The sequence below is a fragment of the Salminus brasiliensis genome, chromosome 6 (genome assembly GCF_030463535.1).
Source record: "Salminus brasiliensis chromosome 6, fSalBra1.hap2, whole genome shotgun sequence".
NCBI lineage: Eukaryota > Metazoa > Chordata > Actinopteri > Characiformes > Bryconidae > Salminus > Salminus brasiliensis.
In genome coordinates this window covers 5,087,639-5,103,396 of record NC_132883.1, presented here as the reverse complement: position 1 = coordinate 5,103,396, position 15,758 = coordinate 5,087,639, and the positions used below count along the sequence as shown (strand labels likewise).

General features: G+C 38.3%; 1 protein-coding gene across 1 annotated transcript; it reads right to left on the bottom strand.

The window, feature by feature from the left end:
* Window positions 1-840: 840 nt before the first annotated feature.
* Window positions 841-15,502, bottom strand: cdk20 (cyclin dependent kinase 20). The gene is made up of 8 exons (XM_072680802.1): window positions 15,180-15,502; window positions 7,629-7,742; window positions 6,598-6,786; window positions 5,482-5,603; window positions 5,122-5,184; window positions 4,755-4,878; window positions 3,984-4,139; window positions 841-3,836 (listed from the first exon to the last, which is right to left on the bottom strand). The coding sequence occupies exons 1-8, from the start codon at window positions 15,252-15,254 to the stop codon at window positions 3,645-3,647; spliced, it is 1,035 nt and encodes a 344-aa protein (XP_072536903.1). The 5' UTR covers window positions 15,255-15,502; the 3' UTR covers window positions 841-3,644.
* Window positions 15,503-15,758: the final 256 nt, after the last annotated feature.

Here is a 15,758-nt window from a genome sequence, read left to right as displayed (position 1 = left end):
CTTAGTCTTTTATATCTTTGTGTTCCATTTGTTCTGTTTAGTTTTAACTTTATTAAAAACCTGCATTTACGCCCGCCTCTGCCTCTATGCTCCACACACCCTGACAATATACAAGAAAAACCTTGTGTAGATGTTCTCCAAAGAACTTTTAAGGGACAAAAAGAGGGTTCTGCTATTCTCATGCATATTCTATACCAGGACACTATATCTTAAACGCACTGAGCCTCTGAAATGATACACCAGCATGTTAAGTGTCTGTTTACCTCAAGCACTTCAGATAAAGGCCTAAACCTAGTCCTCCAAAAGCCTCTGAAAGTACTGCTGATTTTTTTTATTACTGTAAAAAAAAATGTACTGCCAATATATTCTGCAGGACCTTATTGTTGGATCATGTACATCACTTGAGCTTCTGTTAAACCACCAGGAATTATTCAAGTATTGCTCATTTATGACTTGAAGTCATGATCTGATCTGGATTTCTCTAAATTCTAATCTTAGCCATATTAATAAAGAACAGATCAGATTAAATATATAATATATAACATATATATATATATATATACAAATATATATGTTGCATCATGCTGCCTAACACCAGGCGTGGGCTATAGAGGGGTATAAGGCCCCCAAGCATTGAGCTGTGGAGCAGTGGAAGACTATGTTCTCTGGAATGATGGATGGTGGAGCTCCATCCAATACTTATGGGATGAGTTGTGGAATTGGGGATCATCCAACATCTTGATCTCACTAATGCTCTTGTCACTGAATGCAATCCAATCCTCATAGCAATGCTCCACAAGACAATGACAAATGCAGGATAAACATTTTTTATTAGCCTTGATTTAAGGAGAAACAATTAATGAGCAGGTGTCCCAATACTTTTGAACACATTCAGGTAGTCTGTTTAGAAATGCACTGCCAACAGAAAACGTATAAGGACGGTATGCTTATCAAGGGGTATAAGGCCCCAGAGTGTTGGGTTGTGGAGCAGTGAAGGTGTGATCTGTTGGAGTGTTGGAGCTGGAGTGGCATTTGAGATCCCAAACTAATGGTCCAACATCAGTACCTGACCACAGTGATGCTGCTGTGGCTGAACAACCAGCAGCAATGCTCCAACATCTAGTGTAAAGCCTTCTTAGAAGATTGAAAGGCTGTTACTGTGCAGTGGACGGGGTGTTTTAGTGCCCTCTTAAAACGAGGGCAATCACCCAGGTTCTTCTATCCAGTTCAGGCATGTGTTTCACTTGGTCAACAGCAGAAGAGTCATGGGCGTTCATACAGTAAGACCACTGGAAACTGAGTTAGGCCTCCATCAGTGCAAAGTCAGGCAGATGGTTTAGAAACGGCATCATCGCTGTTATTATTCCTAGGACTGGGCGTCCCACAAAGAGATATGGCCAGCCATAGAACCCTCAAAAAAGTGACCTCCAAGTATCTGCTGGCAACCTTTTAAAGGTCTGTGTTTGTGAGCAATCCCAGGGATGCGCATGTTCTGCTGTACTACTGTCATTATTTATGATGATTGATGAGAGGTTCAGATTACATTTTAACAACCAGTCATGAAGAAATCCACATTCCTGTTATTTTGGGCATCATTCCAATCTCGGAAGCTTGCTTTTCAATGCCCGTATTTTGTATTGGCTGACTTTAGCTTAACTGCCGAAGTGAATGTTGTTGTTACTGTTCAAAGTTAATCTTTTATGTGGAACCGGCCCAGACACCTCACCCATAAAACTCCGCTGAATGAAACACTTCCAGCGAAACATGAAATAACTGATCTCGCCTAATGCCTTTGACAGGTGTATATCAAAGCTAATTCAAATGAGCAGTTTGACACACAGCCTCAGCTTATTCAAATTCATCTAAAAAATAAGAGGGTCAGTTTTCAGAGTGGGCATGAACTACACCACTGATCCTACTAAACATGCTGATCCTCAAAAGGAAAATTTCCACAGATAATTATAACTAGACCAACCGAAAAACAATCTGTCAATGAATGGGACATCTGATATCCACACTTCCCCAAGCACTGGCTTGGGGAAATTGGCATAAATATCAATAATACTTTCCATTTCAACTGCAGTCAGATTCATTGTTATATAATGAATTAATTACAGTTAAAAACTATAAAACAGCCCTGGTTCTAAAATCTGATTGGCTAAAACACATTCAAAGTCATTTCAAAATGCTCTATATACAGTGAAATATGGAAGGATAAGAAAAAAAAAATCCTCTGTCCTATTCCTGGGGTTACACACAGGGCCCAGTCCATTCCCTTTACTCCTATTCTAGTATCTCCTATTTCAGATGTTTTTCGCATGTAAAAATGTGGCTGTGATGACCTATAACCCCATTACAGCCAAAATGTAATTCATGATAACACACTCACACTCACATTCTATTATCATGAATTCAATTATATTTAATTGCAAGTTTATAAAAGCAATAATCCACTTTAGATCATTTTCATCAAGCCTAACAATGAGGAGTAGGTGATAAGGCCAAAATACACTCGTACACAGTATCACAGTATTTCATTTTTCTGAGATTTCATAAGTCAGGACACACAAAATGCACCACAATGATATACTATTATTAACCAGTTTACACATGGCACTGGACTAGAGCCAATTATGCAGGTCTAATTATGCTGTCTTCATGTACTGACAATATCCACAATGTGCTCAGAAAGGCATAAAACACTGTCATACTGCCCATAGTAAACTCACTGTAATTCTGGCCTCTCGTGGCCTATTGCTTTATAATATTCTTTGTTAAGGAAGTAATTTAAAAGCACTGATGTCTTGATCCGATCCAGGCATATTTTATTGGATCGCGAATCGGCTATTTTAATCCCAATCCAGTTTAGATTCTTTGTTTTAACCACAGTGTTCAGAGCGCCATCTGGTGGCCCCAGGGTTAATGGACATTATTCCCAGCCGGCTGCAGCAGCAGTGCGGACGTTCTCAGAAAGTAAATAAAAGAGTTGAGGTTCTGCAGTGTGGAGCTATTTTACAGAGGAACATGAAAACAGACCATCATACCTGAACCTTTATAAAAGTCTCACTGAAATGCTCTGTTTTACCAGCGGGAGAACCAGAGAACTGCTCCCCTTTCTCTGTTTATAAACCAGCACTGAAGAACCCATTCAGAACCACGTGGAGGCTAACGCTAATGCTAACACACACACAGGCACATGCTATAGAAACCCCAATCACACACAGCACATTCACACAATATAAACCAGTTATTACACACCAGTAGACCAACAACAACCACAGATACCAGTCCAGAGTGTGTACCACTACACACACACTCTCACACACATAGGAAGTTATTAGACTGCAGTGTTGTAAAGGAGCTGGGAGCTGATTGGTCAGAGAGGAGATCAGACTGGATTATAAAATCCAGACTAAACTAAGTCCAGAAAGTCTGATTATAGAAACTAATACTGAAAATAAATGGATTTTACTGAATGGATTAATCAGCAGCTCATCTGATCTAAACTGTGGGGCTGCATTATTTATACAAACACAAAGATCAGATTGGATCGGATTGGTATCGGATAATACTCAGGACTAAGAGTCTCAGATTTGATCGGGGACATCCCTATTTTAAAGTGCATTCCAACATATTAACCAGCCTCACAAACACCCCCATGCGTGCCTTTGGATCAGGCTGGGATCCACCAGGCTCTCCGCCAAAGGTCGATCCACTGAGAACTCAAATGGAGGCTGCAGTCGCTGGCGGGAATGCTTTCCTCCCCGCTGAGGGATGGGCAGCTCGGAGTGATGGGCAGGGAGAGGGTCTGTGAAGAAGTATGGATGGAGCAAAGCCTTGGGAAAGAAAGGAATGAGATTAGAAAATATGATGGGGTTATTTTACTCATCGGTCCAAATGCAATAAAGCTCCATCTCTGTGATTCCAACAGGTCTTTACACAACCTGGAGCATGCCATGTGATTGAGATTTGCATGGGCAGACCTGTCTGGCACTGATCCTTTGCTTGGAGGGATACACAAGAAATTTCTTCAGCAGGTCAACGGCCTGAGGCGATGTGTCAGGCACAATCTCCTCCAGAGGAATTGGCGGGTTCTCCTTAAAAGTGATCTTATTGTAATCTGGCAGTTCAGTGATTTCCTGTAGAAGAGAGACTGGTGAGGCAGTTGCGGTCTACAAGACTATCATGCCAAAGTCTTTTCTGAAGATTGACCAAGTCTTCACCCCTATGGTAGCTCTTGACTGGTGCTGAATAACTACTGTAAGTACTGCTTATTGCCGCTGTCATGCAAAAGCCTTCTTTATGGTATCTCCATTTTTGTTTTTTTCACTTTCTGACAGAATGAGAATCTGACAGCTGTTCTTTTTTAATGTAAATTGACCAATAGAAATGCTCCATAAATGGCTTAAAATAAAATATTTACAATATTACATACAACATACAAATGTTTTTGCAGTGCCAGTGATGGTATGCTAATCCCATATGTTCCTTTTCAGGACAGAAAAGCATTATAACCTACACTACCTCTAGAAAAAATAAAATATCTCCTCTATATAAGAGTGCTGTAAGCTCTGCACACCACCGATCAGTGATAAAGATACTGATTACTTAATCAGTTGTGTATGATACAGTGTAATTGTTTGGTGACACAAAGGTTTGGACCCACATCAGTCCTTTGTGAACAAGATCACTAACACACTGACAAATCCTGACAGATTAAGGCCGACTGGCTTTTAGTTGTCTATATAGCTCACCGGCCACACTTTCCGGTTTGGAGTTCCTAGCACCCGGAGCACGCAGCACAGCTGCTCGATGTCATTCTCTCCAGGAAACAGAGGAGAGTTATTCAACAGCTCCCCAAAAATACAGCCCACTGCCCTGCAACAACCAACCACCAAAATGGAGATAAGGAGTTAGCAACAAACTCCACCACATCACTACACAGGAGCTGCATTTAACTGCCAGACTGTTCAAGTGCTAAAGTTGATGCCATCTAGTGTTCACTTTTGAGAAAACAGGATGAGAAAATCTTCAGGCAGGTTTTAGAGTCTCTAGATGCAATTTATAATGTAAATATTCTGGTGGACAGAACTGTGAATCATGAAGTTCTTATGTACATACCAGAGATCAACTCCTTCGTCGTATTTCCGAGCACCGTACAGAAGCTCTGGAGCTCTGTACCACCTGAAAAACAGGGTACACTTAAGGATTTCTTGCAAATTCCTTGCAATTTTTTTTTCTAGTGAAAAGATTAAACATGTGAAGAGTTTTCATCTTCTCAATCTTTAAACTTAAAGCCACTGCCATCATATTGGACCTAAAGAACCACTCTGCTACATTTTAACATTCATGTACAGATTCAAAAATAGGGAGATGACTCTTAGCGACTCAAAGCCATCTGAATTAAGTGCTAAGATGGCAAAAAACTGTGTTTCAATTAAACGATCCAAAACTTTCCTGTCAAACGGACTGATTTCTCACCTTGTGGCCACCTGGTGACTGTAAAGCCTCTCTCCTTCATTGGAGAAAAGTCTGGCCAGGCCGAAGTCAGCAATCTTCAAATGACCTGTCGAGCTGATTAGAAGGTTCGCAGGCTTCAGATCCTTGGAATGAATTAGGGAATCATAATTAGGTCATGATAGATTTTTTTCTCTCTTATATTATTACACATATACACCAATAAGCCATAACATTAAAACCACCTGCCTAATAGTGTGTAGACCCTTGTGCCACAGAAAGAGCGCTAACCCGGTTGAGGCATGGACTCCACAAGACCTCTGAAGGTTTCCTGTGGTATCTGGTACTATACTAACATTAGCAGCAGATCCTTTAGGTCCTGTAAGTTATGAGGTGGGGCCTCCATGGATCACATGCCTTTTTTGGGGAACGTTTGGTAGGTACTAATCACTGCATACCGGGAACACCGGGAAGACCTGCCTGATGTTTTGGAGATGTTCTGCTACAGTCGCCTAGAGCATTACAATTTGGTTCTTATCAGAGTGGCTCAGGTTCTTATGCCTGACCATTTTTCCTGCTTTTATCATTTCCTGGTTATGTGTTTACTTGCTGCTTGATATAGCCCAACCGTTGACAGGTGCCACTGGAAACAGATAATCAATGCAGTTTACTTCACCGATCTAATCTAACCGATTTAATGTTATGGCTGAATAGTGTAAATGTTCAAAACATATAAGACAGCCCCGGTAATTAGTTAATTCCACTACTTTGGGGAGCTCCCTCTACTGATCAAGTCATTCAGCTGTCCACAAACTGTCAGACTTTTTTTTAGACTGGTGGAAAGGTGTCTCCTTTCCTTTAGGTCAAATGAAAATTGTGAGTCTGGGGTTCAAATCCAAGACCTCCGACACAACAAAAATAATTAAAAAGAGGGGGCCCTAGGTGGTCGCATGATCAGAGTATCGCTGGTTTGAATGCTGCTTGCCATCAACTAGCCTTGCTTTCTCGTGGCACGTGCTAGTCCGCTCTCACTGGTGACTGGGGCATCGCATGCATGGGGGGGTGGGGAGAAAATAGGGGGGCAAATTGGGGAGAAAATGGGGGAACAAAGGCAGTCTCACAATTACAGAGTTCACCTACCCTGTGCATGATAGAGTTCTCGTGGCAGAAGGCCACTCCTTTGAGCAACATCATCATGTAGCCTTTGACCTGAGACTCAGTCAGAGGCCTCTGCGAGTTTCGAATGACCTCTGATAGATCTGACAGCATATATTCAAAGACCAGCACAAAGCCTGTGCCATGGGGGAACACATCCTTCAGCTTTACTACCTGAGGAGGGAAACAAGACAAATGGTTTGATGGGATGCCCAACGATATCTGTATCATATTGGTATGGCCAGATAATTCCTTTAGCTCTTTAAACCCTGTACGTAGGTCTCACAATTAGCATCAGTTGCATAGGCCCTAAAATGGAACCCTTTGGGACTCCACAAAATATGCTAAACTGTTACCAAGTAATTCTTATTAGTTTCTACACTAGGATTAAAAGCAGATGTTTGTATACACAGAAGAGCTGAGCATTTAGGTTTCGGGGGGCTTTTAAGCTAAAATGTCCACATTTTGTTAATGTACTGTATTTGTAATCTTACAGAAGTAAATGTGACATATTTCTCTGTGGTGCTGATCCAGATGTTTACATTTTAGACATTTTTGTATCGAAATTGGCAGATTGTGCGTCCCTAAACACTAGGCATCTAAAGTCTGCAATGCATGTATAAAATGACCAGACCATTTTTTTAAACTGGAGGGTTTATATGACCTTCTGATCAATTATAATAAAAATAATTCAATATGAAAATAAATTATAATAAAATAATAAAATAGAATAATTTAATAAATTAAATAATTACACTTTGCATGTATGACTTTTATTTTGTACCATATTTGAATGTCCTTTAAAAAGTTACTTAACTAACTTCAAACTATTCTTCAAATCTGTACATATTTGTTCCTGGTGCGTGCAGTGCACTGCTGATCCACCAGGGAGCAGAAAACGTGTCTCTGATTTGATTTTCTTCTTTATTTAATTTAATTATTACAACAAAACCTCAAATATGCACCAAATATAATCCACTTGGCTCTCAAGGGGTAAAGTCATGAAGCAAACTCACATACTGATTGTCTTCAATCTCCTGAAGAGCTTTTATTTCTCTTAGTGCTTGGTTAGGAATCCCATCTTCCAGCTTCCGAAGGGCCACTTTCTTTAAAGCCACCGTCTCTCCAGTCTAAAGAGAGAGAAATGAAAAGGTGTCATGGGAACCTGAATGAGACGCTTTAAAAAGACTAAACTGCCTTATCCCATCAGAGGCAGCGGCTTGAGTCCAATTTACTTGAGGGTTTGTCTCCTGTGCTTGTCCAAAGACAGAGAAAGAAATGAGACAAAGAGTTTATGCACCTACAATTTCCTCAACAAGCACTAAAACAGATCATAATTAGGTCATGTAAGATTATTATACATATACATCAATCAGCCATAACATAGTGTGTAGACCCTTGTGCCACCAAAAGAGCGCTAACCCAGTTAAGGCATGGACTCCACAAGACCTCTGAAGGTTTCCTGTGGTATCTGGTACCAAAACTAACATTAGCAGCAGATCCTTTAGGTCCTGTAAGTTATGAGGTGGGTCCTCCATGGATCCCATGCCTTCAGAAGGCCAGTTCCTTTGTTTTTGCTGTATTCTGGAGACTTTTTGAGAGCAAACCATGAGATGACAGATCTGGATTTGAATGGCAGATCACCATTTTTTAGGTCAGCAAATGTATTGGAACAGACAGTTTTAAAGTAAATTAGGCACATCGCTTACAGAACTGTAAATAATTATAATTAATATTTGGTTGCACTTCCCTTGTATCGACCAGCAACCAAACTGCTGCTGCCATCATCATAAGTCACTAATCAATAGAGATGCTTGACTGGTGGGCCTGTATGCTTTGGATCATGAGCGGATCCTTTCTTCTACACACTCTGATCTGTCATTTACTTTGATAAAGGCAAATCTTTATCTCATCAGTCAATAAAACTTCTGCGGCTCATCTTTACCAACTGCAACGTGATTTCCACTGCTGAAGACTGGTTTGCATTGTGGTAAGTGGCATCTATTTATCTGCTCTACCAAGTCTTGTCTTCAGTCTTCAGATCTTCAAGTCACAGGTGCTGACTTGGGTTAAGTATAGCAGGAACACAAAGCAGTTTTGAACTTATGTCTAATTGATTTGAGTGAGGGTTGCTGTGCTGGTGTTTCTGTCTGACTAATGCTCAATGATGCTGCGACTGAACAGGCAGAACTTCTAGCCTGAATTTTCTTAATCAGCTCAGAAGAAGATGACACTCGTATAACAGTAAAGTGTCACGGTAGAAAAATAGTTTCAATGTAATAAACTGTTCCTTTAAATGTCCCTTCATTTTATAAATTGTACCTGATTTAAAAATTAATTCCAGCAAATTATCAATCAGTTCCTTCAATTTAATAAAGCCTTCCCTCAATGTAATCAATCATTCTCTTAATTTAATAAACCATTTCCTACAATCTCCTACATAATTCTCTAAACAAATAAAAATATTCCTCAATTCAATAAATTGTTTCCTCAGCTTAATCAATCATTGCCTAAATGTAATGTTTCCTCAATTTAATAAAATGTAGCCTTGATTTAATAAATCATTCCCTCAATTTAATAAATAGTGCCTGATTTATAATTCTATTCCCACAATTTAATAAACTGTTTCCTCAATACATAATTCCCTCAATTTAATAAATAACTCCCCAATTAAGTACATCATTTTCTAAATTTAGCTGTTTCCTCAAATCAATAAATCATCTTAATTTTACCATCTTTTCCTCAAATCAATAAATCCTCTTAATTTTACCATCTTTTCCTCAAATCAATAAATCATCTTAATTTTACCATCTTTTCCTCAATTCAATAAATTGCTCCTGTAGCTTAATCAATCATTCCCTAAATGTAATGTTTCCTCAATTTCATAAAATGTAGCCTTGACTTAATAAATCATTCCCTCAACTAGTTAACTAAATAAATCGTGCCTGATTTATACTTGATTTATACTTTTGCTCCCGCAATTAAATAGTTTCCTCCATTTAACCTTCTGCTCACTTAATTGAATAAATCGTTCCCTAAATTTTGCGGTTTCCTCACTTTAATAAATTGTTCCTATGAGTTAACCATTTTGTCCCTCAACTTAATAAAATGTTGCCTTGATTTTAATAAATCATTCCCCCAATTTAATAAATTGTGCCCAATTTATAACTCCATTTCCGCAATTTAATGAACTGTTCCCCAGTTTAATACATTATTCCCTCAATTTAATAAACTGTTTCCTTTAATTTAATAAATCATTTCCTCATTTTAATAAATAATTTCCTAAATTTAGCTATTTAGTGCTAATGTTTCCTCAATTTTATAAACCATCTTAATTTATCCATCTTTTCCTTAATTTTGGTAAATCATTTCCTCATTTTAATAAATCATTCCCTCATTTTAATAAATAATTTCCTAAATTTAGCTACCTAGAGCTGTTTCCTCAATTTAATAAACTGTTCCTATGATTTAACCATCTTGTCCCTCATTTTAATAAATAATTTCCTAAATTTAGCTATTTAGTGCTAATGTTTCCTCAATTTTATAAATTATCTTGATTTAACCATCTTTTCCCCCAATTTAATAAATCGTTTCCTTAATTTTAATAAATCATTCCCTCATTTTAATAAATAATTTCCTAAATTTAGCTTTTTAGTGCTAATGTTTTCTCAATTTAATAAACCATAAATAAATCATAAAAAATGATTTAACCAGCTTGTCCCTCATTTTAATAAATAATTTCCTAAATTTAGTTATCTAATGTTTCCTCAGTTTAATAAATTGTTCCTATGACTGAACCCTAATTTCCCTCAATTTAATAAACTGTTCCTATGACTGAACCCTAATTTCCCTCACTTTAATAAACTGTTCCTATGACTGAACCCTAATTTCCCTCACTTTAATAAACTGTTCCTATGACTGAACCCTAATTTCCTTCACTTTAATAAACTGTTCCTATGACTGAACCCTAATTTCCCTCAGTTTAATAAACTGTTCCTATGACTGAACCCTAATTTCCCTCAATTTAATAAACTGTTCCTATGACTGAACCCTAATTTCCCTCACTTTAATAAACTGTTCCTATGACTGAACCCTAATTTCCCTCAATTTAATAAACTGTTCCTATGACTGAACCCTAATTTCCCTCACTTTAATAAACTGTTCCTATGACTGAACCCTAATTTCCCTCAATTTAATAAACTGTTCCTATGACTGAACCCTAATTTCCCTCCATTTAATAAACTGTTCCTATGACTGAACCCTAATTTCCCTCAATTTAATAAACTGTTCCCATGACTGAACCCTAATTTCCCTCACTTTAATAAACTGTTCCTATGACTGAACCCTAATTTCCCTCAGTTTAATAAACTGTTCCTATGACTGAACCCTAATTTCCCTCAGTTTAATAAACTGTTCCTATGACTGAACCCTAATTTCCCTCACTTTAATAAACTGTTCCTATGACTGAACCCTAATTTCCCTCACTTTAATAAACTGTTCCTATGACTGAACCCTAATTTCCCTCAATTTAATAAACTGTTCCTATGACTGAACCCTAATTTCCCTCCATTTAATAAACTGTTCCTATGACTGAACCCTAATTTCCCTCACTTTAATAAACTGTTCCTATGACTGAACCCTAATTTCCTTCACTTTAACAAACTGTTCCTATGACTGAACCCTAATTCCCCTCAATTTAATAAACTGTTCCTATGACTGAACCCTAATTTCCCTCAGTTTAATAAACTGTTCCTATGACTGAACCCTAATTTCCCTCACTTTAATAAACTGTTCCTATGACTGAACCCTAATTTCCCTCACTTTAATAAACTGTTCCTATGACTGAACCCTAATTTCCCTCACTTTAATAAACTGTTCCTATGACTGAACCCTAATTTCCCTCACTTTAATAAACTGTTCCTATGACTGAACCCTAATTTCCCTCAGTTTAATAAACTGTTCCTATGACTGAACCCTAATTTCCCTCAATTTAATAAACTGTTCCTATGACTGAACCCTAATTTCCCTCCATTTAATAAACTGTTCCTATGACTGAACCCTAATTTCCCTCATTTTAATAAACTGTTCCTATGACTGAACCCTAATTTCCCTCACTTTAATAAACTGTTCCTATGACTGAACCCTAACTTCCCTCACTTTAATAAACTGTTCCTATGACTGAACCCTAATTTCCCTCAGTTTAATAAACTGTTCCTATGACTGAACCCTAATTTCCCTCCATTTAATAAACTGTTCCTATGACTGAACCCTAATTTCCCTCCATTTAATAAACTGTTCCTATGACTGAACCCTAATTTCCCTCAATTTAATAAACTGTTCCTATGACTGAACCCTAATTTCCCTCACTTTAATAAACTGTTCCTATGACTGAACCCTAATTTCCCTCAATTTAATAAACTGTTCCTATGACTGAACCCTAATTTCCCTCACTTTAATAAACTGTTCCTATGACTGAACCCTAATTTCCCTCACTTTAATAAACTGTTCCTATGACTGAACCCTAATTTCCCTCAATTTAATAAACTGTTCCTATGACTGAACCCTAATTTCCCTCACTTTAATAAACTGTTCCTATGACTGAACCCTAATTTCCCTCAATTTAATAAACTGTTCCTATGACTGAACCCTAATTTCCCTCACTTTAATAAACTGTTCCTATGACTGAACCCTAATTTCCCTCACTTTAATAAACTGTTCCTATGACTGAACCCTAATTCCCCTCACTTTAATAAACTGTTCCTATGACTGAACCCTAATTTCCCTCACTTTAATAAACTGTTCCTATGACTGAACCCTAATTTCCCTCAATTTAATAAACTGTTCCTATGACTGAACCCTAATTTCCCTCACTTTAATAAACTGTTCCTATGACTGAACCCTAATTTCCCTCAGTTTAATAAACTGTTCCTATGACTGAACCCTAATTTCCCTCAGTTTAATAAACTGTTCCTATGACTGAACCCTAATTTCCCTCAATTTAATAAACTGTTCCTATGACTGAACCCTAATTTCCCTCACTTTAATAAACTGTTCCTATGACTGAACCCTAATTTCCCTCACTTTAATAAACTGTTCCTATGACTGAACCCTAATTTCCCTCAATTTAATAAACTGTTCCTATGACTGAACCCTAATTTCCCTCACTTTAATAAACTGTTCCTATGACTGAACCCTAATTTCCCTCACTTTAATAAACTGTTCCTATGACTGAACCCTAATTTCCCTCACTTTAATAAACTGTTCCTATGACTGAACCCTAATTTCCCTCACTTTAATAAACTGTTCCTATGACTGAACCCTAATTTCCCTCACTTTAATAAACTGTTCCTATGACTGAACCCTAATTTCCCTCACTTTAATAAACTGTTCCTATGACTGAACCCTAATTTCCCTCAATTTAATAAACTGTTCCTATGACTGAACCCTAATTTCCCTCACTTTAATAAACTGTTCCTATGACTGAACCCTAATTTCCCTCACTTTAATAAACTGTTCCTATGACTGAACCCTAATTCCCCTCACTTTAATAAACTGTTCCTATGACTGAACCCTAATTCCCCTCACTTTAATAAACTGTTCCTATGACTGAACCCTAATTTCCCTCAATTTAATAAACTGTTCCTATGACTGAACCCTAATTTCCCTCACTTTAATAAACTGTTCCTATGACTGAACCCTAATTTCCCTCCATTTAATAAACTGTTCCTATGACTGAACCCTAATTTCCCTCCATTTAATAAACTGTTCCTATGACTGAACCCTAATTTCCCTCAATTTAATAAACTGTTCCTATGACTGAACCCTAATTTCCCTCAATTTAATAAACTGTTCCTATGACTGAACCCTAATTTCCCTCACTTTAATAAACTGTTCCTATGACTGAACCCTAATTTCCCTCACTTTAATAAACTGTTCCTATGACTGAACCCTAATTTCCCTCAATTTAATAAACTGTTCCTATGACTGAACCCTAATTTCCCTCACTTTAATAAACTGTTCCTATGACTGAACCCTAATTTCCCTCACTTTAATAAACTGTTCCTATGACTGAACCCTAATTCCCCTCACTTTAATAAACTGTTCCTATGACTGAACCCTAATTTCCCTCACTTTAATAAACTGTTCCTATGACTGAACCCTAATTTCCCTCAGTTTAATAAACTGTTCCTATGACTGAACCCTAATTTCCCTCACTTTAATAAACTGTTCCTATGACTGAACCCTAATTTCCCTCACTTTAATAAACTGTTCCTATGACTGAACCCTAATTTCCCTCACTTTAATAAACTGTTCCTATGACTGAACCCTAATTTCCCTCAATTTAATAAACTGTTCCTATGACTGAACCCTAATTTCCCTCACTTTAATAAACTGTTCCCATGACTGAACCCTAATTTCCCTCACTTTAATAAACTGTTCCTATGACTGAACCCTAATTTCCCTCACTTTAATAAATTGTTCCTATGACTGAACCCTAATTTCCCTCACTTTAATAAACTGTTCCCATGACTGAACCCTAATTTCCCTCACTTTAATAAACTGTTCCCATGACTGAACCCTAATTTCCCTCACTTTAATAAACTGTTCCTATGACTGAACCCTAATTTCCCTCACTTTAATAAACTGTTCCTATGACTGAACCCTAATTTCCCTCACTTTAATAAACTGTTCCTATGACTGAACCCTAATTTCCCTCACTTTAATAAACTGTTCCTATGACTGAACCCTAATTTCCCTCAGTTTAATAAACTGTTCCTATGACTGAACCCTAATTTCCCTCAATTTAATAAACTGTTCCTATGACTGAACCCTAATTCCCCTCAGTTTAATAAACTGTTCCTATGACTGAACCCTAATTTCCCTCACTTTAATAAACTGTTCCTATGACTGAACCCTAATTTCCCTCACTTTAATAAACTGTTCCTATGACTGAACCCTAATTTCCCTCAATTTAATAAACTGTTCCTATGACTGAACCCTAATTTCCCTCACTTTAATAAACTGTTCCTATGACTGAACCCTAATTTCCCTCACTTTAATAAACTGTTCCTATGACTGAACCCTAATTTCCCTCAATTTAATAAACTGTTCCTATGACTGAACCCTAATTTCCCTCAATTTAATAAACTGTTCCTATGACTGAACCCTAATTTCCCTCACTTTAATAAACTGTTCCTATGACTGAACCCTAATTCCCCTCACTTTAATAAACTGTTCCTATGACTGAACCCTAATTTCCCTCAATTTAATAAACTGTTCCTATGACTGAACCCTAATTAGCTAATGTCTCCTCCTTTTAATAAACTGTCCCCTTGCTTTTTGTCCCTGCTAAATAAATAATCTCCCCCCCAAGTTAATAAATCTTGGCCTCGACACAACCCCCCAGAGCCGGGCCGCTGGAGCAGGGGCCGGGCCGGGCCGGGCCGGGCCGGGCCGTGTCTCTACCGTTAGCTAGCGCTCAGGACATGGAGATCTCAGAGGCTCCGCACAAACCCTCCCAACATCAAACACCAGCCAGACTCTCATTTAGAGAAGACCTTCTTTACCTCGATGTGTTTGGCTTTAAAAACGATGCCGTGAGCTCCTTCCCCTATCCTGCCGAGAATGCTGTACTGGTCCATCTCCCCGGCTAAGCGTAGCAGCTAAACCGCAAACCGCGCCCGCTGAACCTCCGAACCGCCTCCCACCAGAGCCGAACCCCTCACTGAATAAGAGCTACACGCCTTAACATCTTTTCCCGAGGCTCATTAGACAGCAAAGCGGAGAAAACAGGGAAGAAAACACTAAAAAAACAGAACCCGCAACCTAGGAAGCTAGCGCTAGGTCTAGTTAGCTTGTGGCTAACTAGCCGCCTCGTTCCGGTCTCCATGGTAACTTCAAGCAAGAAGCTACGGCAAGCCTGCCGGCTCAGCTCCGCCCGTCCTCGTCGCGTATCACGTGTTTGTAAACGCTACGCTACTACATAAACGACTATGCAGAGTCTTCTCTAAAAGTATTTATTGTCCTTGGATAATATCCCCGTGTCATAAACAGCAGTAAAATCCCATTTCGTGTCTTGCTGGCCTTTTATATTAACTTGTACACGACCGCAAGAAACAAACAAACAAACAAACAAACAAACAATC